The sequence below is a fragment of the Neomonachus schauinslandi genome, chromosome 7 (assembly GCF_002201575.2).
Source record: "Neomonachus schauinslandi chromosome 7, ASM220157v2, whole genome shotgun sequence".
NCBI lineage: Eukaryota > Metazoa > Chordata > Mammalia > Carnivora > Phocidae > Neomonachus > Neomonachus schauinslandi.
The window spans coordinates 123,335,278-123,362,320 of NC_058409.1; the positions used below are offsets into that span (position 1 = coordinate 123,335,278).

General features: G+C 38.0%; 1 protein-coding gene across 1 annotated transcript in view; it reads right to left on the bottom strand.

The window, feature by feature from the left end:
- SPEF2 (sperm flagellar 2) overlaps nucleotides 1–26,619 on the bottom strand; it is a 156,662-nt gene extending 130,043 nt beyond the window's left edge. The window contains 9 exon segments of the mRNA XM_021696168.2: nucleotides 3,200–3,388; nucleotides 6,471–6,657; nucleotides 11,447–11,511; nucleotides 13,198–13,338; nucleotides 15,946–16,092; nucleotides 16,094–16,120; nucleotides 19,395–19,647; nucleotides 25,922–26,024; nucleotides 26,557–26,619. Coding sequence (XP_021551843.2) covers nucleotides 3,200–3,388; nucleotides 6,471–6,657; nucleotides 11,447–11,511; nucleotides 13,198–13,338; nucleotides 15,946–16,092; nucleotides 16,094–16,120; nucleotides 19,395–19,647; nucleotides 25,922–26,024; nucleotides 26,557–26,563 — 1,119 coding nt within the window. The 5' untranslated portion in view covers nucleotides 26,564–26,619.
- Between the last annotated feature and the right edge of the window lie 424 nt (nucleotides 26,620–27,043).

Sequence of the window (27,043 nt, forward strand, 5' to 3'; positions counted from 1 at the left end):
ATCTGTGCATTTCTGTGGGCAGAGATGGATTGCTGGAGTTCGAGCTTAGGCTGATTTAAAGAATATAAAGAATGTTATGTTCTTGCATACCCCAACTGTGGTTGCTAATTCATAGCCACTCAAAATGGACGAAGGAGACCACTGTAGTAGTGGTAGTAGAATAGTAGTAGAGACTGGGCTGGTGGTGTAGACATGGGGAAAAATGGACAAATTGAAGAGATATTTAGTACATGAAATTGACAGGACTTAGTGATGTTTTGGATACGTTAGAAAGGGTGAAATAGGGTTCAAGTGGATCCTGAAGTTTTGCACTTGCATAACCGAATAAATAGTGTCACCATTTATGGAAATACGGAAATTTGAAAAAGACCAGTTTAGTAAGAAGGGTCATAAATTTGGCTTTAACATGGTGAATTTGAGGTATCACTGAGATGTAGGAGTAGAGATGTCCGGAAAGCAGTTGAACATCTGGGTCTCTACTGCAAAGGACAAGATATGCATGAGTCGTCTGTCTATTGCAGCAATTACATACCATGGTCGTGCATTAAGAGACTGTCTAAGGAAATAACATAGAGGAGCAAAGAAAGAGGCCTAGAATTAAGCTTTAAGGAACCCTGACATTAAATGTTTTGGTATTAGAGGAGACTGAGGCTACAAAGGAAGGCCAAGAAGGGGCAGCCAATGAAGTAGGAAGAAAACCAGGAGTGCTTCCACAGCAGAACTCAACAGAGAGGGACCATGTAATAGCAGATTAATAATTAATATTAATAATATGAGATATTATTAATAGCCTGTATCATTAACAGACTTTTTATTTTTTAATTTTTTTTGAATATTTATTTATTTATTTGAGAGACAGAGTGTGAGAGCAGGGGTTGGAGCAGAGGAAGAGGGAGAGAATCCCAAGCAGACTCCCCACTGAGTGTGGAGCCCAATGCAGGGCTTTATCCCAGGACCCTGAGATCATGACCTGAGCCGAAATCGAGAGTCAGATGCTTAACTAACTGAGCCACCCAGGCACCCCATTAACAGACTTTTAAAATTTGTAATAGGTTTAAAAGTACTTCTAGAATTCTCCTCCTTCTCCCACCACAAATGATAACAAAAACTAAAAAAACAGTAAAAAGTAATAAAAACAATTTAAAAAACTCTCCTCTTCACAAAAGTGAAGCAGTAGAATTATCTGCTGTGGGGAACAAAATCTAATTTGTTTATTTAGTGCATGAGACTAGGAAGAAAAGGTAACAGTGTTCCTTTGGCAACTTCAATTCAGTATTTATTTCTTTGGCTCCTACTCACACACCAGCCACTGCTGATGTAGGAGGTAATAAATTCAGTGTTTGCGGAGATAACCCGTGAAATCAAGCCACCTCACAGACAGGGGGGCCAGGGAAGCAGATACCTCAGCTTTAAGGAAAGGCACTCATTGTGAGAGGATGGGATATAATTTTTTCAGATGCTACAGAACCTCACAGTTCTGTCTCTGAGGCTCTAGCAGGCCTGAATATTCCAGTCCTCTGAAGTCGGTTCAGGCCTAGTTAAAGAAAAAAGCAGGTAATGCTTCTCATCACAGTGAGCCCAGTCCTGCTATAAATGCTTTACTATTCTGTACTTCATCAACTGGGCTTGAAGCAGACATATTTTTCAACAGGCACTTAAAAGGTTAGCTAAACACATCATTTCTAATGTAAGCAAATGCTATTCAATCCATTCAAGTTCACTCTTGTCAAAAAAGAGGGATGAAACAATTATCCAGATAATTCAGCTCTTAAAGAGAACACTTGAGATCAGGGATCCTACAGCTCAAATTCATGGAGCCATGGAGGTATAGTTCTTCACCCCTACCCCTAACATTTCAGCTATGTCTATTCTACAAAAGGCAAAAGCACCATTTTCCTGACTTTCAAATGATATTTCTAAAAACTGCATATTTTTGGCAAAAGCTGTATTTATTTTCATGGAATATCACAGTGTAAACCACAAATCTGATAAATAAAGCATTCCCTTCCTATTTTCTATGTGGTTTTCTCTTTTATTCGGCCTAGCTTTGTGACTATTTTATGGCACTAAAGACAGGCTATATAAAATGCCACTCACATGAGTTTTGTCTTTCTTCAATCAAATCTGGACCAACAGATTGAATAAATTTGAACTCTATCTCCAGTAGGAAATAGGCAAGAAGTAATCTACATAATCCATTGATAAAATAGATCTATTTTGATGATTAGAATCCATATATACATAAAGATAAGGAAAAATATTAATGTATTAAATAATCGGAAGATTAGATATTTTGATTTTCAGAGCCATAAAAGGACCTAGACACAATGATACCACAGTAGCCGAGAGCATACCTCTCATCCGGATCTTGGTGTCTGTGTGCCATTCTCAAATACGATCAACAAGATTGTACACTAGATAAGTGGCCTATTTGGGTCTGGAGGAAGGAATAATACACTATGGGCCTGATAAAATCCTGTTTTATCAGAAAGCAAGGAATCATTTATTAAAGACTAATGGTATCTTATAAAAAGGAGGCAGCTTAAAAGTGCTCTCACTGCCTGAGAATGTTCACCTAAAACAACCAACACCAATACCATCCTAGTAAACTTAGCAGATTTTAAAGGAAATTAAAGCTCTGTATACATCTAGAAAATTGGAGTAATCACACAAGGAACTGAAAATTAGATTATCATTAATCGTTTTGACAATAGCACTTTTACCTAAAGAAAATGGAATAATGTATTTAAGATATTCAAGGAAAGAGAATGTGAACTAGGGATTCTATATACAGCAAAACTGACAATCAGGTATAAAAGTTAAATCTATACTGTTATCAGTATACAATACACAATATCCGATACAACATACATGGAATATTGTTCCCTGAGCCCTTCTTGAGGAATCTACTGGAGAATGAGTTTCAGGCAACCAAAATTACCAGAGAGACACAGACATAAAGATGGGTGGTGAACATCAAATATTGGTGGAATCAAGACTAGAGGAGGAGAGTGTAATATGTAGAAGCTCTATGCGCTGTCAGTGTAGTTACACAAAAATAAAAATGGGAAGGTAAAAGAGAGATCATATAAAAATTAACTCTTTTTAAGTGACGGGCAACTAAATGCAGTTTTGTTTACCTTGACTTGGTAGAAAGGATCAAAAGTAACCTTAGATTTTTAAGGGAGCTATTGTTTACCGCTTCCCGATCAAGAGCATCCTGGAAATCTTTAAGTCGTCTTTCTTCATATTGTTTTTCTCGGAAAATTCTGTTCTGCCATAAAACTTCCTTTTCATGCCGAACATGCATCAGCTGCACAGCGATCCTGCGCTCCTGCTGGGACTGCCGCATCAGCCGATTAATCAACTGCTCCTCCCGATACGCCTCCTGAAAACACCATTGGAGGAGCCAATTATTTGTCAAGGCCATGTCCAAATTTCCCATTGGGTTAAGAAGCCTATGTATAAATAATGTGTACAAGGCAGAGTAGTCCTCGGCATCTACTTCTGTCATTTGATTTAAATCTGAACATGGCAAAAATCAAGTTATAAAAATGAAGATTTCCAACAAAGGTTGTACCATTTTGGTATCTGGAAGCACTATGATCTTGCAAGTCACAATGATTTTAAATGAATTATTACTTTGTTTAAAATCCAATGAAAAATAAATTAGGTGACTGTTTTCAAGGTTTTGTAAACAAAGGATCTGATTCTCAATTTAAAAGCATGTTTTCAGAAATTTGAAATTCCTGAAATAAGTACTGGTTGTAATTACAAAAACAAATGCAGACTTTGGCTGAGGACACAGATCTAGTTAGTTGCCAGTTTGGATATCTCACTACCTGTGTGAGAAAAAGCTGCAATCTGATGGAATGGGAAGACTGGAGCAGAGTCTAAGGGGTCATGACCTACTGTTTGTCTCAGAAAATCTGATTGGTTGTAATCTGAAAGAGAAACTAGATGCATTCTCCTGGCTCTCTCGTCTATTTTAAGAGAGTAGAAGGGGAGTCAGTATGTGAGCAGTGGAAAAAAAGCATTAAATTGGGAATCAAAAGCCACTGCAGCTCCAGTCTTACCATTAATTGGCCGTATGGCCTTGGACAAGTAACTTGGATTTTCAGGGCCTACTGCGTGACAGGTGACATGAGGGGTTTAGGTGGAAGATGATCTTCAAAGCCCCTTCAAGCTCTCATTCTGTCTAAACAGAGACATCATGTGGAAGGAGGAGGTAATTAAAGTTCTCAAGGGGGAAGACATAAAAGAATGCTTAAACATTGGAGTTGTCCATTTAACACTCAACAATCCAACTATTTAGGAAGAAAATCTAGCATTATTAATGATACTGTTTCAAATGATCTCTGCCACTATGAGATTACGGGAGAAATATCCTATATATTTCCAGAATCTGGAGGCAAATAATGATAACAACACTCTATAGTAAATTCCAAAACTTGAACCTGGGAATTATATAAAAATGTAGATTAAATAAAATTTCTCAACGGAAAATAAATATGAATTTTTTAGTAACATATATAAGCACAGGCCTCACCCCAGAGCTGTGATTTGAGTTTGATTCAGTAGGTCTGAGGTGAGGTCCAATTATTTACATTACTGAAAATTTCCAGGTGATTCTGATGCTGCTGGTCCAGGAATCACACTGAGAACCACTAGAGTAAACCAATAAACAAACTGAGAGGACTAACAACTTCTCCATGTTGTTTTCATTAACCTTTTTGATAATGTCAATAGATGCGGAAAAAGCATCTGAAAAAATTCAGTATCCTTTCAAGATCAAAACTCTTAACAAATTAGGTAGGGAAGGAATGTAACTCAATATAATGAAGGCCATGTATGACAAGCCCACAGATAACATCATAATCAATGGTATGATGCTAAAACCTATCAGCTTGCCAGCATTCCTTTAAGATCTGGAATAAGACCAAGATGCTTATTCTCACCGTTTCTTTTTAGCATAGTACTGGAAGTCTTAGCCAGCACCATTAACAAGAAAAAGAATAAAAGGCATCCAGATTAGAAAGGATGAAGTAAAATAGTCTCTGTTTGCATATGATATGATTTATATACAGAAAACTCTAAAGACTTCAACAATAGCAACATAAAAAATCTGTTCGAACTGAAAAACAATTTCAGTAAAGTTGCAGGATACAAAATCAATATACAAAAAATCACATATATAAAAATGTGTTCCTATATGCAATGAATAATCTGAAAAAAATTGAGAAAACAATCCAGCATAATTGCATAATAGCATCAAAAATAATAAAATATTTAGGAATAAATTCAACTAAGGAGGTAAAAGATCTGTGAACTAAAACTATAAAACATTGATGAAAGGAATTGAAGAATACACAAATAGATGGAAAGATATCCCATGTTCATGGATTAGAAGAATTAATAATGCTAAAATGTCCATAATATCTAAAGTAATCTACAGATTTAATAAAATCACTATCAAATTTCCAATAGCATTTTTCACAGAAATAAAAAAAAATACTAAAATTCATATGGAACAACAAAAAACTCCGAATAGCTAAAGCAATCTTGAGCAAGAGGAACAGAACTGTAGGCATTCCTAATTTCAATATATACTACAAAGTCACAGTATTCAAAACAGTAGGGTAATGGCATAAAAACAGACATATAGACCAATGGAATAGAAAAGAGAGCCCAGAAATAAATCCATGCTTGTACAGTCGACTGATCTTCAACAAGAGTGCTAAAGCTACATAATGGGGAAAGGACAATCTCTTCAACAAGTGGTGCTGGAAAAATTAGATGTCCACATGCAGAAGAATGAAAATGTACCCTTAACTCACACCGTATACAAAAATCAACTCAAAATGTATTAAAGACTTACACATAAGACCCAAAACTATAAAACTACTAGAAGAAAGTACAGGGAGAAAAAACTTCTTGACATTGGTCTAAGCAATGATTTTTTCTTTTTAATATGACCCTCACCGCACAGGCAACAAAAGCAAACATACACAAGTAAGATTGCATCTGACTAATAAGCTTCTACACAGTAAAGGAGACCATCAACAGAGTGAAGGGGCAACCTATAGAATGGGAGAAAATATTTGCAAATGTACATTTGGTTAATATCCAAAGTATGTCCTTTTTGGTCAGTATTTTTTTTTTTTAATTGTGGGAAAATATACATGACGTAAAATTTACCATCTCAACCATTTTTAAGGGTACAATTCAATGGTATTAAGTACATTCACAATGTTGTATAACCATCATCAGATTTTAGATTATTTAGTAAATGTTTTATGTAGATTTATTTTTCTGAGTCTATTTGCTGTGATGATGCGGACGTGTTCTGTTGATATTTGATTAAGAGTAACAGATAATAAATAAGGAAGATACATATATGTATGTATAAAAGACTAAATTTTGCAAACTGTCCAGTACTAAATTATTCAAGCAATATCTAAATATTTTACCTCTTGTGCTTCATGGGCTATTAACTGGTCCATTAACAGTCTCCGCCGTCTTTTCTCCCTCTGCTCTCGTGCAAAAGCATCCTCCTCAAGGCGCTTTTGGATTTTTTTAATATAGTCATCATCCGAATAAATGTTTAACAAATCAGTAGTTGTCTGGCCGGCTGTATCTAAAGAAGTCTTGGAGGCACTAAGGATAATAGTTTTTATTTAGATTTTAAAAAAACAATGCAATCACATGCCACTACTTGTATCTATGAAGACCTCGGGAAAGGGCTCCCTTGAATGCCCTGTTAATTTATTAATTCAAGCATTAAAGCGAATATTAGAACTTCATTGCGACATCCATAGCTTATCATTAGATTCCATTTGTCGCATTTCTAGACTCTACTTTGGGAGGTCATTAGCTTAGCCTTCTTTCTAAGCCTATTGCCTACTTGTTCTTTCACTTCTCATGATCTGGGTTTCTCTCCCTCTTCTGCCTGCCGTCTCTAGGCCTCTTGCCTCTCGTGTTTTGAGTCAAGAGTAAACACATCATTGATAACCAAAGTGTCAGGGAAGGCATACCTCTAGTCCTAACGTCAGGACACTGAGAGTACTTCCATCCATTACAACCCTCCTCTCCCCCATGCAAATGCAAGCTGCATTATGAACTCCCAGTAACCTTCTGAATGCTTAGACCAGTGGCCCAGCTCGTACTGGAAGGGTGGCAGCTGAAAAATGACTTGCTCGTCATGCCACACTGGCAAACACAAGACTGACCTAGCCTCTTGCCCAAGTCCTGGAAATCCAAGAAGACCTAGTTCGGTGCCTGTCCTACCTCATGTCCAAAATTAAAGGATCAGGAAGAGCCTGGTGGTGTTACCAACAGAAAGCAAATACACTCAATTTAGTGGGACAATGGTAGCTCAGTACAAGAATTTATAGGTTCATTCAAACGTTATCTTTAGGGGGCACCTGGGTGGCTCAGTCATTAAGTGTCTGCCTTCGGCTCAGGTCATGATCCCAGGGTCCTGGGATGGAGCCCCGCATCAGGCTCTCTGCTCCGCGGGAAGCCTGCTTCTCCCTCTCCCACTCCCCCTGCTTATGTTCCCTCTCTTGCTGTGTCTCTCTCTGTCAAATAAATAAATAAAATCTTTTAAAAAAACAAGTTATCTTTAGAAGTAAAAGATACATTTTTATGTATATAAGGATCAAATAATCAATTCTCATCTGCATACCTCCTTACAAAATAAACAGAATACAATAGTACAATGGTACAAGATGTATCTTGTTACCTGCCAATAAATGTTTTAATATTATAAATATTTTTTTCATGTTGTAAGTTATTAATGTATTCAGTTTAAAATACAACTTACTATCTTATTCAAAAGCCAAGAACACATTCATATGGTATGTAGGAACTAAATTGTCATCAATTCCTATACAGAGCGAAGTATTCTTATAAAGCACAGTTAATTCATGTTTAATGAAGTGACAATTGCATGTCTATAGTATAGATCATATTGTGTTATAGTTCATTTTTTGTGCATTTGCTACTCCCAGATGAACTCTGAGCTCATAAGAAAAGTATCCTATTATACTCCGCTCTGTCCTGGTGCCTCATACTCCTGACATGTAGCTGATGTCTGCTCAACTTCAAATGATATGCTAAGAAGTACGATACAGAGTAATTCTTAAAAAAAAATCACACCCTGAAATTCTGTTTATTTTATCAACCAGGGCTCAACCTTCAGTTGTATTCTGTCACTAAAGAGTCTTTGAGCAGAAATTGTGTAGTTACCAAAGCCTCAGTAAGCTAAAATACAGAATTTAACCCTATTTATTAGTACAATTAAGTACTTATGAAAATTAGGGGGCATAACTTCTTAGATCATCCTTTAAAATTTGTATTATGTTCTTACTCAAACATTTTTTAAAGATCTTATTTATTTATTTGTCAGAAAGAGAGCGAGCACAAGCAGGGGGGAGAGGCAGGCAGCAGCAGAGGGAGAAGCAGGCTCCCCGCCGAGCAGGGAGCCCGATGCAGCACTCGATCCCAGGACCCTGGGATCATGACCTGAGCCGAAGGCAAGCACTTAACCGACTGAGCCACCCAGGCGCCCCTCAACTGTGTTGTTTAAAAGAATTTGCTTTGGATTGTACATGGCTTAATATACTTAACATGTTGCTTCTCCTTTATCAATCATTCTGTCCCCCACCCATCCATCTGCTGTCTCATTCCAATTAAGGGCTCAAGAAAGCTACACGATATTTACCTGAATAAATATTCGTTTTCCTAGATGTGGGTTTCTTGAGGGCAATAATTATGTTTTCTCTATAGCTGCTTGTCAGGCCTCCACAGAGTTAGTAATTGGGTGTGTATGAATTACTAGTAATTGGAACCTTGGCCAAATTTGTGTATAAAGAGCAATGGCTAGGAAGAGTCTAAAGTAAATCTATGGATTCGAGTGTCACATTAGAGCAGGGAACAACCTCAGCTAAAAAAAAAAAACAGTAGCAGATAGCATTTATTATTTGTGTTAGAAAATAAAGACAGTAGGTATACAGGAGCTGTATTGTACACGTGGGGGGAAAGCAGCCCTGGGAGCTCCTGCATTGCTCTCCCCGAGACAATGTTTCGTTCTTCCACAAAAGAAAGAAGATGGGACTTGGAGGTGACGTCCCTGAGGAACCGTTTCCGGAGCAGGCTGTGAAAGCGGCAGCTGCAGAAATTGCTCCTTGTGGTCAACTTACGAGATTTTAGTGCTTTCTGGAATCCAATAGTGTGAAGTTTTTGAAAGGGCCCAGAAGATGCTTGATTCTAAGCTAAAAATTCAGAATGCACTAATGCAGTGATTAATAAAGGGACTTAACAAAGGCCATACTGTACCATAACTTTTGTTTTCCTTAGAAGTTTGCTCCAGACCTATGCTTCCCAACATCCTTTATTTGGGGCCACCAGAGAAAATGCCTTTTGTGCAGCATACGGAGAGGGATTTGGAGTCCCAGATGAAGCTTCACAGTCACCGGTGACTGGTCCAGGGAGTCTGGCTGCCCCAGGCCCTATCCTGCTGTTCTGAGAATCGAAATGAGGATGTCTCTATTTCATGGCCTCCCAGTGCTAAGTCTCTGGTAAGACCAAGTGGAGGCTTCTGCAGAGAAAGAACCTGTGATAGACACCATCATTTCCTTCCCTTTTTCCTCAAAACAGAGCCCCAGGTTTATTCAGGAAAACAAAGTATCCAGCTAAAGACTACATTTCCCAGCCTCCCATTCTGCTAAGTGTGGCCATGTGACTGAACTCTGGCCAATAAAATGTAAGCACAAATGTTACCTGGGACTTCAGGGAAGGTTCTTAAAAGGAGCTATTTCAGCTATTTCAGATAACTACTTTTTGCCTATCTTCCTTCCTTATATCTAGAACATGGGCCAAATGGCCAGAGCCCCAGGAGCCATCTTGTATTGTGAATGTGAATTTGAGGACAAAAACCACACAACAGGACAGTGGAGCTAAAGGAAACCCTCGGTCCTTGATGACTTTGGAGCTCCAACACATGCCCTGAGCTGCTTACATTCTCATTTCTATTACATGAGAGAGAGGTCAACTTTAACCTGCTCTTCTTTGGGGTTTCTAAAGCTAATTGATAGAGAGACCTAGGTTCAAGATGGGTTGGCAAAGGCAATAACGGTAAGCAGAGTGCATGTTTGAAGCTGTATTGTACAGGATGATCTTTAAATATTTAACAACTGACATGGCAAGGACACTAATCAATCAAAATGGGTGCTGGTGCAGGAATTAGAGGCCACTGCTGTGTTTGGTGTTAATTCTGGTTGCTAAATTGTGTGGAAATTGAGGGGTCCCAGGAAAGGGCTACAGGGAATACCATTCACCTACAAGTAACAAAAGTATTTCAGTATTTTAAGTTGGTTGCTCTGGTGGATACCATCTGCTTAACACTCCAGAGTGCGTGGCAGGTGAGATGAGTGAAAGAGCTGGAAGAAATCCAGTGGTTTCATGGGCCAGTCCGGGGTGGGTGTGGTGGGGTTTGGGTGGTGGCTACTGGGTGGGTAGGCTTGGATTGTGTTTTCTTTAGTCTGGGGCAGCACGATAAATGGCAGTGGGAATCAGAGTAGGGCATCAAAAGTTTTTGCAGAGGGTAGAAGAAAATGTAATGTGTGTATTCTTCATTTTGCTTTATTTTCCTTCCACGCCTGATTTCCTCACCACCTCCTCTTCTTTTTCTTATTTCTCCTCATTTGACTGTTTCTTTCCCTCAGAAATATTAATATGGAACTGATTTATATAGTTTGTGTCCGTTTTTCTTCTTTAACAGAGATTTAGTTCATATTCCACAAAACGTAAGTGAGTAGAATTTGGAAAGTTCCCATTCAAAAATGTGGAAGAACTCAAGTTTCTCCCTCCTACGCAGACCTTACTCAATTATCTCCTGTGAGTCAGTGACCCCTAATAGGAAAGAAAAGGGGAGAGTATCTTTATCTTTAGGCAAATGAAGCCCATTAACCAGGCACTTTTTGCAATAAACTCACCGAACTGACCATTTCAGTGACAGTTAAACTCATTCGACAACTTTTTATTGCTGCTCCCTATGTTAAATGCTGAGCACACAACATGAAAGAAACCAACAAGCATCTAATAAAGGCTTTATGACAAATTTAAATTAGTGGTAACTTGAAGCAATTTTCATAAATGCATAAAAAGTGTGTGAACTTAGGATAGCAAGCATAGCATAGAAAAATAAAGTAACTTCCCATCTCATAATAGCCACTTTCCCTCCTGATCTTTACAAAAGTTGTTCATGAACAATTAATTTGAATTTTAGTTCTTTTACCTTCTTTCATATACTCTCTTAATGAAGCTTCTACAAAGTAAAAAGATCTTTGGAGCAGCTATTCCCCATAAACTATTTCTAAGTATTTAAAAGTTACAGGTAGAATAGAATGTAGTTCTGTGATTGTTGAAGTAATTCACATCTCACCTTTCTTTGGCTTGGAGATCCTTTTTTATTAAGGCTTCAAACTTCTTAATCTCATTAGCCACATCCTTTCAAGAAAATTCATTATCAGTTTTCCACCTCTAAAAGCCATTGAAAATCTTCATTTACCATATTCACTTTACAAGTTTCCAAGGTGTTATGCACTACCAATTCAGGCTAATTAGGAGGCAAGATATGAAAAGCTGCATTCTAGAATATTTTTATAATTCTGATTCATTACTTTGAGACTAGGTTAAATATACCTAAAAGAGTGTGAAGCTGCCTTACCTGAATCATGCCATTCACAATTCTAGCTCTGACAGTATTTAACAAAGGACATTTAATGAGAATGAAGATATTCAAAGAGTCTCAGGCCATGGATTTTTATTTGCAATTCTTTTAAAGAAGAATAAGCATTTTTTCGGGGTATAAATACTTCTTCAAAAACTGTTGTCTTGCATGTTTTAAATATTTCTTGTGCAACCTTATTTATGCTATTAATTTGCTCTCTGAAGATTAGTTTAGCTCATCCTTTGTCTACTGCAAATCCTTATTAATAAACTTTAATCACCTCAGAGAAATATAAGAATTAAATACTTCTCTAAAATTTGGATCTGAAAAAACCTCTATGGGTAATATTCTTTAGGATCCAAGTACAGGATATTTTTTAAATACTAAAAAATAAAGAAATGTGGATTAACATAAAATGTATTGGATTTAGATATCAGAGAGACCTGTCAATCTCTACTTTACTATCCTGTGGACCAGAGTAAAATATGGCGGCTTTCTGGGTCTCAGTTTCCTTATTTAGAAATTGGGGGAGGGCGCCTGGGTGGCTCAGTTGGTTAAGCGACTGCCTTCGGCTCAGGTCATGATCCTGGAGTCCCGGGATCGAGTCCCGCATCGGGCTCCCTGCTCAGCAGGGAGTCTGCTTCTCCCTCTAACCCTCCCCCTCTCATGCTCTCTCTCTCTCTCTCTCTCTCATTCTCTCTCTCAAATAAAATAAATAAAATCTTAAAAAAAAAAAGAAATTGGGGGAAATAATACAGCTGACATATAGCAGACGCTCAATAAACAGTAGCTATTATTCTTTTCCTTAGGTCCCAGGAGAGAATACCATTAATAATCACTGTAGCAATATGCAATGTAGACGGCAGGAATTAGTGTCAAAATGTAGTATTGCACCCCTATGAAACATAAGCAGATGGTATCCTGCTGGAATGACTGACAGCTGGTATGGTGTAATAAAATATCACTAGTGTAGGTATCTTAAATTTAAATACACTGATAGCAAGCAAACCACTTAACATTTCTGGTACTCATAGAAAAATAGAGCAGCATGGTGAGAAGGAATTGAGTAAAACATATAGTAGGAATGGCATATATATGGTATGTGTACCTTGACTGACACCTCTGTACCCATGGGGATTATGACCCATCATGGCAGCACCATTCTAGAATATTTTTGTGGTGACCACAGAATCCTTCTCAACACAGGAGTCCAGACTGGTACTGTCATTTAATAGGAGTTTCTTATCCCTGACCTACAGCTACATTCTCTCATTCTGAACAAATAACAGTATGATATGGATTAGATATGCACACAGTGGAGGGGTTTTGAATGAGAAGGAACAATGCCACCAATAATCTGAAAAGGAACTAAGAAGTTGGGGGCATTCTCTCTATATGTTTTAGAGAAAGATCATTCTTTCATTAAGATTAACATAACACCAAATTAAAGGATTATCACTTACCTCTGCCTCTTTTTTCTTTTTCATCATTTTTTGGGCCTCAAGTGCTCTCAAAGTACGATTTGATGCAGGTTTAGGAATCTGTATGATAGCTGCTTGGATTTTGGCCATTATTTCATTTTGTCGTCTTCTGCTCAAGCGTTGCTGAATATCCCATAGTTAGTTTAGTTATTCCACTCATCAGAATAACAGGCCATGTTACACACTCACAGGTACACATATATACATTTTTTAGAACTCAGCAATTTACCAATGGACTAGGTGTCACAACTGTGTAATGTTAGGAAGCAGGTATCAATATGACTCATTTTGAAAAGTATGTATTAAAACACAATTTTGGGAGGCACCTGGGTGGCTCACTCGGTTAAGCATCTGCCTTCAGCTCAGGTCATGATCTCAGGGTCCTGGGATCGAGCCCCACATGGGGCTCTCTGCTCAGCAGGGAGCCTGCTTCTCCCTCTCCCTCTGCCTGCCACTCCCCCCTGCTTGTGCTCTCTCTCTCCCTCTCTCTCTCTGCCAAATAAACAAATAAATAAATCTTTAAAAAAAAAACCCACAATTTTGGAATCCTCAAATTATGCCTATCAGATGCGTGTATCTTCATTCTAGGTGATGACACTAAAAGAATAATAAAGGTGCCTCAGATACAAAGAAGAATGTAATTCTTTCCCAATTCTACCTTCTGACCTACCCCATAATGTAAAGAGAAAATGCTGTCTCTAAAGATGGTCTGAAGAGAAAATTCCATTTAGGAGATGGTTTCTAGGAGGACTTCTGGGGAACCCAGGAGACATGACAAACTTCCCCAAAATTTAGTCACACTTAAACAATGAGCTCAGAGACTGCTTCAAATATTGAATTAAATACTGAATTATGTGATACCATTATCAGATCATCTCTTCTCTACCTGGGAGTAATTATTTTAAGTAGAACATAAGCAGAAGTGAAAGAAAAAACAGTGAAAATCAGACAAAATATTTTAAAGAATAGATGATTTAAGAAGTAACATGTAAAACTAATCATGATTTTACTACTAAAATATTATATTAGAACTAATAAGATCATTTCTTCCTATATCCAAAGAAACTTTAATTAACCACTAAAAAGTCAAAAATTATAAATAACTTAATTTTTTTCTTCATTTTACTTTCTAAAATATGAATTTTTTTGTAGTTGCAACATGTTGATCTTTTCTTAAGAAAACCAGGAAGACATAGGCTCTCCCTTTTGTCTTATTTGCTCCCTACCATTTTTTTTAAGTGAGAGAGAGAGAGAGCACAAGCAGGGGGCTGGGGGGGCGGGGGAAGGAGCAGAGAGAGAGGGAGAGAATCTTAAGCAGGTTGCACACCCAGCATGGAACCCGCCGTGGGGCTTGATCTCACCACCCTGAGATCATGACCTGGGCTGAAATTAAGAGTCGGATGTTTAACCAACCAAGCCACCCAGGCGCCCCTGCTTCTTATCATTTTTAACATAATTTATTTCAGATTTAATGGTTTCATATTTCCTTTTTCCCAACTTTCTTCGGACACTTTCTGCATTACACTTAGGACATCAAAGTCAGACAGGCTGGTTCCTTCAAAATTAGAGTCCCAGCATTTGGTCTTGACTTAAACACTACTTTAAGAGTGCCTTGTCTCCTCAATGGACTCTGAAAAACAAACTGAGGGTTCTAGAGGGGAGGGGGGTGGGAGGATGGGTTAGCCTGGTGGTGGGTATTGAGGAGGGCACATTCTGCATGGAGCACTGGGTGTTATGCACAAACAATGAATCATGGAACACTTCATCTAAAACTAATGATGTAATGTATGGGGATTAACATAAGAATAAAAAAAAAATTAAAACTCAAAAAAAAAAAAAAAAAAAAAAAGAGTGCCTTGTCTCCTTACCATGCAATGCAAGGGGAAGCCCGGTGCTTTATCTACTCTCTGGCAAGTAATGAGATCATTCCAGAGTTTGTCTCTCATCTTTCCCTCCCTCTGCACAGGGGGCTGACTACATTCAGGATATGTTCATTTCTTATAATTCTAAATATATGAATTTAAAAAGTGATTTATAGTGCAAGGAGAAGAACTATAATTCTTTTGCCTGAGTTTACACATTCCATATATGTAGTCACCTGAAATTCTCTTGAAAATCTTTAATGATTCCACACACCATCACGTTCTCATGTACTTAAAGGCATAGGAGATCATTAAAGATTTTCAGAGAAATTTAAGAAGCAGTGGGGAGTTAGTCAAAGCAAGAAGGGCCAGAAAGAAGGCAAGAGATGTTTAAGGGGTTTGGAAAAGGAAGCAAGCAGGGTATCACCCCACATTGCCAGGATGAGAAAAATGAGGCAGGACAGGAAAACCAAGGGATTGCAAAAGAGGGAACACAGAGGGGGAATGCCCACTGTACACCCCTTAGTGGGGACAACCGTCCTAAGTCTTCACTGGAGTGGTCAGTAGCAACCCCCCATCGCTGATGCCTCTGAAGCATTAATTTCTACTGGACAACTTAAAAAGAAATCAAGTCGTCCTGCCACTCCAGAGAATGGCAGTTCTTGTTCTTGGTCACAAGGAGCGCTGACGGCAGGAGTGGGAATGGAGGGAGAGTGAGGGAGAGAAAGGTGAGAGCAGGGTGGAGCCTGAGCAAAGGAACATGCAACTTGCACTACATTAATGCTTATGTAATGTGTACTATAGGCATAAACCGCAAACTGTATACACTATGCACTAATGAGTTTCTGGAAAAATCGTACTATAAAACCTTTTCAATATTAAAACATCTTTGTTCTTCCTTGAGTTTTTGAAATTTTTCAAGTTTCTCAAAATGCATGCGGACAAGATCTTCTTTCATGTGTTTATATTTTTCTTGAAACCTGTGTGTAACCCGCATCAGATTGAAATCAGTTTGAAATCAGTGGTATCAGGTTTGTAAGTCTCTAAATGGAGAAAGCAGTTCAAAATATTTCATTATTAGAAAATAAAATGTATATTGTCATTAAAAGCACACATAAAATTTGTCTTCAAAATAAAATTTCTATGAATTACTGTTGTTGATGGTTAAAATAAATTCAAGCCCCATACTAGTCACTCATATCTTTAATTTACATGAAAACAATAAAAACATGATTTGAATCCTTTCTTATAAAATAGTTTCGTATATACTTTTACATTTTTTTGCCCTGAGTTTAATTTTTATTTTTTTCCTGGGTTTAATTTTTAATGAATGGTATTTGAATTCTTAGAGAAGTACATTTTCACAAAAATAATTTTATAAAACCAATCCAACATATAAGAGATAATATAAGAGCCAGATTCCTTCTATAACTTAAGCTACATCCTAGTAAAAAGTGAAGAAACATTAAAACTTCCAGGCCACTGGAAATGAGAGTCTAACGGTATAAGAAAATGAACTTCAAAGATGATTATAAAATGGGGCACAGAGCAACATGGCTAATGGATTTAACTAAAACTTGTATATCTAAAAGTAATCTCCTTAAAAGCTGAAAGACTTACTAAATTTTTTGTTCAAATGGAACTGTTGCTCAAACCATTTTTGGTTCTTGTCTTCTAAAGCCACCTCAGCAGATACAGGTACTTACTCAGAAGATCATTTAAGGACCTTTCAGATGACTTTGAGCCCTTACTCACCTTCCTGCTCTTCTCATCATTAAAAATGGCCTGGCCTCCATCTTCACAGAGGCAACAAAAGATGTAAGGTCTTTGAACATCCTACTCCTCTACTTCAACACATATCTATATCTTCGGCTTAATTATTATCCTCCCCCAACCCAGGAAATACCCACTGAGATATGGTGTAGCCTACGGTTAAGTGTGTGGCTCCAGAGTCACTCTGCCTAGGTTTGTTGCAACTTTACCACCTATTAGCTGCATTAAGTTGAGCAAGTTACATAACTCTTCTGCACCTCAGTTTCATTATCTGTAAAATGGGAATAATAAAAGATAGGTATCTTATAAGGCTATTGTGAAGATCAAAGGAGATAATATATATACACTACCTGGAACAGGGCTTTGCACCTCACTACGTACAACCAATAAATTTGAGTCATAACTATTATTATGTAAGACACCTGCATTTTCCTCCATCTGGTATCAAAGAAAAAGGCATGCCTAGTTCTTTCCTAAGATACCTCCTCCTCCACCTGGACCATCAGCTGCATCCTCCTTTCTTCTCCCGAGGACCTTGTTCCACTTGGCTCTCACACCAGTCATCTCCTGCCACTGGTTCTTTTTCTCAACCAGCCAGTTGTCCCAGTCTCTATGTCCATAAAGGAAACAAATAACTGCACATTTCTCATGAACTTCTCTCTTGCAGCCACTGTTCTTACCTCCACATTCCTTGAATAAACAGTCTATGCTCCTGGCTGCCTCATCTCAATTTAGTCTTCACCTTACCACGTTCCACACTACTCCACTGAAATATTTTTCTCTCCTGAGTATGGAAGCTCTAAGGGGGTGGGGACTTTTCTTGTGTTGATTGTTGTGCAAATGCCTGACATACAATAGGAGCCCAATAAATATTTGTTCAACAAATGAATGATTGACTCTGGAAGGTCACCATGGCCAACATTAAACACAACGGTTTCTTGTTGGCCTCAACTACACAGCTCTTTACTGCACTTGCTCCTGTTGACTGTTTTACACTTTACAAAGAATTTTCTCGTATATTGTTTCCTTAAAACTATATATTACAAAAAAAAGCCTAACCCTGGGGCAGGTAGAGATAATCAATCTTGTTTCAGCATCTGGGAAAATGGAGGCTGAGAGTGTTCCAGGGATTGGCCCAAAGTTACTCAGCTTTGCAAGTGAAGGAGGCAGAAGGCAAGACCGAGTTCTTTGGCTGTAAGCCTAATCTGATTTCCAGCTCTCTGTGGGTCCTGAGCTCCTTCTGCCACCAGGCTCATAAGGACATCCACTAAGAATAGACAAATCTGAAAGTGGAGATGGCCCTCACATCTATTATGTCATTGTGTCTTCAGAAGTTCAATTTAAACATTTAATTATTTCCATTTCTATTTAATGCATTGGATCAGTGCAGCACTCCCCTTTATCCTAGAGGCCTGGAAAAGTTAATGCACTTCATTTGCCATAAGGAAATAACAACAGGAATTGGAGAGAACTGTCAACTAAAAAGTTGTACCAATCAGTCAAAACACACTTGATGAGTATTTGCAACGTTCAAAGCATTGTACCAGGCATATTCCTTGAACTGGAGGGACTAAAAATCTTGTGAGGCCACATGACAGATAAATCGTGAGAGTTAGCCACTCTGAGCAGCAGGAGGCTATCACCAGAGAGCGAGAACTACCTGTGCCCTAGGAGTTCCACAGGAAGAATCCATGTGTGCTGGGAAGGTTGCACAGCAGCGGATGGAGAAAAGTTTGTGGGAAGAGGAGAGATGAGAAGTGTGAGCTTGGATGAAAGGGAGGGAAGAGCGGAAATATACAAGAGCTATTCAAGGACAGGCTGAGGATCAGTGTAGAAAAAACAAAGACTCAGGCGCCTGGGTGGCTCAGTCGGTTAAGTGTCTGCCTTCAGCTCAGGTCATGATCCTCAGGGTCCTGGGATCGAGTCCTGCATCTCCCTCTGTTTGTGCTCTCTCTCTGACAAATAAATAAATAAAATCTTAAAAAAAAAAAAGAAAGAAAAAACAGACTTTATCCTGAGGACTATGAAGAAACACAGAAAGACAGATTGAGCCCGTTTAGTGAAAGATCTTGAATGTCAGTCCAGGTTGGAGAGAGGATATAGGCAAAATGGAAGGTTTCTGAGCAAAAGAACCCCATGCAAGTGGAATTTAGGAAAGATTCATCTAGCAGTCGATTGAGCTCTGGCAGGAAGCCGGAAGCCCGAGAGACATGTTAGGAGGTTGCTGCAGTAGTTCATGCAGGGATCTCAGCACACAGGACAGGGCCAGAAATGGAAAGAGAGGAGCAAGGCATAAAAACACTGCAGATTAGGAACAAACAGAATTTGAGAAACTATTGGTAATGTGGATAGGATGGAGGGAGACATCAAAAATGGGTAAATGAATTGAAAATATTAATACAAAACAAAATCTAAGTATGGCCAAGAACATCCATAAGGGATGCCATAGCTACCCAATGGGGCTTCTTTGAGAAGGCAGTCACTGTCATTTCTCTTTCCCGGGTCTTAACACTGTGATATGCTTCTGTCTCTTTGTGTACTTACATCTCGAAAAGCCTCACTTTTCATGCTTTGCTGTCTGATGTTTGCCGGGGGTTGCATGGATTGTATTTCCACTCCAGTCAGTCCACTTTTCTTCTTTTTCTGAAGAACAATGTACAACTGATACAAAAGTTTTGTTGCCGCCCCAGGCTTTTCCGTGATGATGTTGTGGGCCACATTCTGATCAAACTGCACACCCAGAAGGTGAAGTGTTGGCTCCAGGCGAGAAAAATTATTAAGTTTGGCATTTGAAACTCTAGGCATTAAAACAGTTTCCATAATTAGACACTGCCACTGAATTAAACACAAACAACAAATATCAGAGGCATTATCATGATTTACTATTATGAATTATTCCATGTTCTTTTCAATATACCATTCCTCTCTAAAACCACTCAGGCATGTAAATACATTGAGATTTTCTACTATCCTGAACTCCACCCATTTATTTCTCTTGAATGGTGAAACTAAAAATCATTTTATACATTTTTCTGCTTAAATACATGCTAGAATTTTTATAAGAGGTCAATACAAAAACAGATAACTAAGTGCCTTCTTCTAAACGGAAAAACAACTATGGTTTTGAAAAATATTTTACTCAGAAGGCAAAACTGTAATTTAAATTTCCATTTCTTTATTTTTTTTTAAAGATTTTATTTATTTATTTGAGAGAGAGAGAATGAGAGAGAGCACATGCGAGGGGGGAGGGTCAGAGGGAGAAGCAGACTCCCTGCCGAGCAGGGAGCCCGATGTGGGACTCGATCCAGGGACTCCAGGATCATGACCCGAGCCGAAGGCAGTCGCTTAACCAACTGAGCCACCCAGGTGCCCTAAATTTCCATTTCTTTAAATGACATTATTACTGGAGTCTGAAAATAGCCCTAAATGTTGCACTGACGACTTTAACAATGATCCTCTCAGGCACCGTCAGAAATATTTAATTAAATAATATTAGCTAGGCAATCACACAAATTCTGTAATCTTCAGTTTAAAGTTGATATTACTACTTTAAGAATCAGTAAAGACTTTCTAATTTTAAGTTATTTTTGAGTCACCTATGAAATTTTAATAAGTTTATTAAAGTCTTACAAAGATGAATAGGATGCAGTCCCTGCCCTTGCAGGGTTCACAGCAGGAAAAACAGATGAGTAAACAAGAAGTGGTAAACTGAAGTAAGTGTTGGAATACAGGTCTCAAATGATCTAGGGCCGTTAAAAAGTTTATGAATCCAGTGACAGAAGGAAAATGTTGGATGCATTTTCAATTCTTGTGCCTTTCCGTGTTCCAACTAGAAGCAAATATCAATTTTAACCACTGGCCTATTTCCTCCTTACTTTAACTTCCTAACATTCAGTGACATTCTTTCACGGAAAAAATATACTGAATATACTCGAATATAAGTGAAAGTCCCACTACATGCCCCTCCCCCAAAAAACCATACTTTAGAAAAGAGGGGTTTGGCCCATATTGGGCAGAATTTCTGATAATAGGGTTATTCATTTGGTAACTTCATTTTGAACTGTAAAATTATTTGGGGAAGATACGATGATCTTCATGACCTCAGTTAAGTTTTTAGATGTTTATAGAGATTGTTTCACACTTAAACTTTATATACTGTTGCTAGTATACTGTTTCTCAAGAGGCTGCTGTTTTTGTTTTTTGTTTTGTTACCACAGATACCACTGAAAATCTGATGAGAGCCATGGAACCTGTTCCACAGGAAAGAAAACACACACCCGGGCAGAGACACAAAATATGTAGGTCATTTTCAGATGTTTGTGAACCTCCTAAAATCTAGCCTAAAAGTGCCCATTCACCACAAACTAAAACCCATGGTGCAAAAGGAGGTGGGCCTGTGGGACTCTATGAATGATTTCTAAACATGAATGAGGAGTCAATATCATGGGAAGGCCAATGTCAACAAAAATAGTGATGCAACAACTTGAATTCCTCTTCCAGGTTTGTGGTCTAATTTACTTCCTATTTCCTCTGTTTACTGTTATTGTTTTAACAGAAATATTTGGTAAAGTGTACCTGGCATATCAAACTACATCAGTAAACTCTGAATAAAATATTTTAAATTAATTAAAAAAAGAAGCAGGTCTCAGAGGGGAATGAGAAGAAATAATAAATGCTACAGGAAATCTCACAACAAGAGTAAACATTTTTTTAGGTTTTCTTATGTCCAGGTTTGCAGTTTGTTCCCCCACAAGTGACCTTGCAGTTTGACATAACACACATCTGCCTAAAATGTGGGGGATAAAGCAGACCATGTTTGAAAAGTACAGCTCTGAAAGACCAGTGACATCCATGACTTGTGCTTGCCTTCCCTGGACAGGCACCTGACACCCCGTCTTGCTCTTCCATCACAGGTATTCTTTCACGCCTTCCCTATCCTCAAAGTCCCGTGTCTTGCCCACCACACATATTTGGACAGACGGCCAGAGAGCCGCTTGTCAGAGCTTTGGCTGGGTCATAACCTTGGGCTACAGAGATGAGGGGCGTCAAAATGCTGGAGGGAAAATCCAAAAGCAAACACTATCCGTTTCCAGATGTTATCAGAACCTAGCCCTGCACCCAGTAAAAATGGAGAACACTTCCTCTCCTCTTACTTGTTTTTACACAGCCCCAAGAATGCAGTGTGAGCCTGTTAGTATGAGGGATCAGCCACACATTAGGCTTTAAAATGGCTGTTACGAACTGGCTGAAGTACCAGGTATAACAGTACTTCTCTCTGCAGGTTTTTAATATATATTCCAGATTTCTAAGCTATCAAAATTGTAAGAATGTAACTGGTGTGTAAATTGGTGGAAGTCCACTCTTGTCATAGCAGGTGCCCCATCAGTAGAGCATGATAATCAACAGTTGTTTTTGTATCTGGAGAAACCATGAGGACATCTTTGCTCTGGAGACAGAGTACGGGATGTAAATAATAACCTCTGCGGGAATAAGGAATACATTCTGGGAGAAGTCTTCTCCTTCTTTATGTGCAGTGTTTGTTTGTTTTTTAGCATTTGATGACTCATTTTTCTTATAGCAAATTCCCAGATTTTGTGTGTATGTTGCACAGAGGGTAGTGAGTGGGAAAGGGGAGAGGAAGGGGGTTGTCTTTTTTTTTTTTCTTTCTTTGTTGACTGGCCAAAAACATGCCACTGGTAATTTGAGCGTGGAAAGGTTTTCCCTTTCATAAAAGGTGGAAGGAAAATAATCAAGAACAAAAAATCTCATTTGAGGCAAATCCCATCCACTGTATTATTTTTCTCACGGGCAAGCAATGCTATTTGTAGTATATAACATAAAAAACAAATTAATAAGTTCATGGTAACTGATGTGACATGTTTGTTCATGATGATTTTTAGCATTGTACTCATTGTGTCTCACATTTTGGTTGCCACAATTCTTAGCTCATTAGTTTTTATTTTTTGTTTATTCCTATTCTAGGACTTAGAGGAAAAATCATATTTTCTTGTGATTTTTCTAAGACATAAAACATTCTTAGGATTATTTTATTTTTTTAAGATTTATTTATTTATTTGAGAAAGAGAGAGAGCGCGTGCGAGTGCACAGAGGGGAGGGGCAAAGGGAGAGGGAGAATCCCAAGCAGACTCCCCACCGAGCACAGTGTGGGGCTGTATCCCATGATCACGAGATCAAAACCTGAGCCAAAATCAAGAGTTGGACACTTAACTGACTGAGTCACCCAGGCGCTCCCATTCTTAGGAGTACTTAAATTATTTTAAGTATCTGATACTTGTAGTTTTTATTTGCCCAGAGATTACCTATCTTCTCTCCTCCTTGCCACCTGCTGAGGGAACACATCTTACAAGGTAAGTAGAAGCTGTCCCCCCAGGAATATCCATGCTCCTTTACTTTTTATTCTTTTATCCTATTATTCTCTAAGGCAAATAACTTCAGTTACAAGCAACGTTTATATTTTAGACTAAAAAAACTAAAACTATTAGACAAAATCCCCAAATCATGAGCCCTAGCATTAGACATCTGCCTAAAAAATGGCTTTGACAAAGAAGGATCCTTTTCCCCACAAAGTACACTACTACAAAGGTGATATCCGTGGACTTACTGATCCTTCTTTAAAAGACCATGTGCCCCTGGAAAAATAGTGTGTTGTTCCAAGAATTCAAGATGAATGGAATTTGGTTGTCAGAACAAGTAGGTCCCTCTTCTCACATTAAGGAATGCAGTGACTCTCAGTGGGATAGAAAGTTAGTCCTTTGCACTGGGTGAAAAGCAGGGCTGTTGCACATGATGTTAGTCAGGGCACACCCCTGTGCAAAGGTGGGGCAAGAGTGTAAAGCTGCCTTGTGCTCAGCTTGCCACGCCTTATGCCTGATGCGAGGCCGTTTCAGACAAAAAGGGGTTCCTCTCCTTAGCACAAAGGCCTCTCTGTTTACTGAGCCCTGTGTCTTCACAGCTGTGTCCATCCAGATGAGGTCCCTTTTTCCATTTAACACAAAGGGTCTCTATGGCCCTGCTGACAAAAGTTAATTTAGTATACCTGAAATACTACATACATCATCTGGTCAGAATGGTGCTTTAAGTTTCCTAAACAGGTATACTTTCTGACATCATTCATTTATTCAATAAAGAAACATAACTGTGTGTCAGCTATAGGCCAGGGACAATGCTTGGAGCACAAGGAATCCACACACAAACATACTCCGCAACTTTCAAGAACTGTAATTTAAAACAACGAGATACCACTATACTCCTATTAGAATGGCCAAAATCCAAAACACTGACAACACTAAAAGCTGGCGAGGACGTGAAGCAACAAGAACTCTCATTCATTGCTGGGAGGAATGCAAAATGGCACAGCCACTTTGGAAGACAGTTTGGTGGTTTCCCTACAAAACTAAATATACTTTTACCATATGATCCAACAATTGTGCCCCCTGTTATTTACCCAAAGGACCTGAAATTTTATGTCCATACAAAACCTGCACATGGATGTTTACAGCAGCTTTATTTATGATTGCCAGAACTTGGAAGCAACCAAGATGTCCTTCAGCACGTGAATGGATAAATAAACTGTGGTACATCCAGACAATGAAATACTTTTCAGTGCTAAAAAGAAATGAGCTACCAAGCCATGAGAAGCCATGGAGGAAATTTAAATGCATATTTCTAAGTGAAAGAAGCCAGAAGTTCCAACTATATGACATTCTAGAAGAGGCAAAACTATGAAGATAGTAAAAAAAAAAAAAAAAAAAATCAGTGGTTGCCAGGGTTGAGGTAAGGGAGGATGACTGATGGAGCATAGAGGATTTAGGACAGTGAAAATACTATGTATGATACTGTAATGGTAGATACAAGTCATTCTACATTTGTCCAAACCCATAGAATGTACAACCCTAAGAATGAACCCTAATGTAAACTATTTACTTTGAGTAAACATGTATCATTATAGGTTCATCAGCTGTAACAAATGCACCACTCTGGTTGGGGAGTGGATACTGGAGGAGGCTATGAATGTGTCAGGGCAGGGGGTTAATAGGGAATCTCTGTGCTTTCTTCTCAATTTTTCTGTCAATCTGAAACTGCTTTAAAAAATAAAATTTAAAAGAAAATAGGCAAGGATTGCATAACATTTCCCCAGTGAAGCTATACAAATGACTAATAAGCACACGAAAAGATGCTTACCATCATTACTCATTCGGGACATGCAAATCAAAATCACAAGAGATACTGCCTCATGCTGACTAGACAACTATAATCAAAAAGACCATAACAAGTATTGATGAGGATGTGGAAAAATGAAACCTTACATTACTAGCGTGAATGTAAATGATAATGGGCACTTTGGAAAGCAATTTGGGTGTTCCTCAAAATTGTAAACATAGATCATGTAACCCAACAATTTAACTCCTAGGTATACACCCAAGATGAATGAAAACATTTCCATGTAAAAACACAATGTTCATAGCAGTGCTGTTCATAATAACCAATAACTCGTATCCACCAATTAATGAATTGATAAATGAAATGTGATATATCCAATTGAAAGTATTCAGCAAATAAATAGGAATTAAGAAGTACTAATACATGCTATAATATGGATAAGCCTTGAAAACATTATCCTAAGTGGAAGGAACTAATCACAAAATACACATATTGTACGATCCCACTGATATGAAATGTGTAAAATATGCAAATCCATAGAGACAGAAAATAGATAAGTGGGTACCAGGGGCCAGATGGTTAGTGGTGATGGTTGTGAATATACTAAATATGTAAATATGTTTAAAACCACTGAACTGTATGCTTTAAACTGGTAAATCATGGTCTGTGAATTAGATCTCAACATAGCTGCTATAAACAAAAAATATTACAGGGTTTTTTTGTTTTTGGTTTTTTTTTTGGCCAGGATACGGTAAGTTGCTTCATTTCTCTTAAAAGAAAGAAGAACCAGTTAACAAAGTTATAGCTCACTATCCTTTAACTTTGGGAACTAAAGCCATCCAAATGCCAAAGGAATTGACCCTTTTTAGGAAAGAATTTATCTCACTAACCTGCTTTCTGAAAATTCTGAAAAATCACCCTGAAGTTCAAACTTGTGCAGAATTTCTCCAATTAGATAACCACTGGAAAATGACTTTGCAAATGACTTGGGACCTGAATTTTGAAACATAAAAATAAAGAAGTAAATTATAATGTTCCATATAGAGCACAATTATTTTCATTTTATATGCATAGAGTAAAACACCATACCATAACTTGAACTCAAAATGCCATGAAAATACTTCTAGAAACATCCTTTAATAATCAAATAAAAAGACTGAAGTTTAATAGATGATGTCTTATAAAGATCCTTAAATAAATATAAATCGATACGTGAAGATACAAGAAATTTTGAAAGAAACACAACTTTGACCAAATTAAACAAAATACAACCAATAAAATTTATCTAAACAACCTTAGATCTAAAGTCAAGCCTTCAATTTATTTTACAAAATTACACTCTAATACCTTAGTTATCAGTACAATCTATGGATGATGATAGCATATTCTAGCCAAGCGAGGTGCAATCTAACTTTAGTAAACTTTAAGACTTTATTTTAACCTTTTTACAGTGGAAATTTTACAAAAACCATCTATCTGCACCTTCTCAAAAACAAACAAACAAACAAACAAACAAAAAACCTACTGAGCATAATCAGGCTTTCCCTTGGTAGTTACAGAGGTTACTCTGATCTAGTTGTTGTCCCGCGCAATGGCAGAGATAGCCCAGAGGAAAATAGAGTTTGGAGCCAGGGACATCTGCATTGGAATCTTGACTCTGCCCCTTACTAGTTGTGCAACCTCTGGCAAGCTGCTAACCTCCCTCAGTTCCTGTCTCCTCATCTCTACGAGATAACCATATCTCTACCTCTCCTGAAGAGCTATTTTCAAGATTAGAGGTAATGTATGGGAATTGCTTGGTACCACGCCTGCCACAGAGGAAGCACATAATGACAGTGCAGAAAAAAATGTGTTAATAAAATTTGCTTTTTAAAAAATGTCCTTAGTGGTGGGTCACTTCTATTTTTCTTATAAAGTGAAGAATATCAGGTTACATGTTATTCAAGGATGATATGCAAAGTTGATACACAAAATAAATTATGCTATCATTTCTCAAATGATTTCAAAATCCT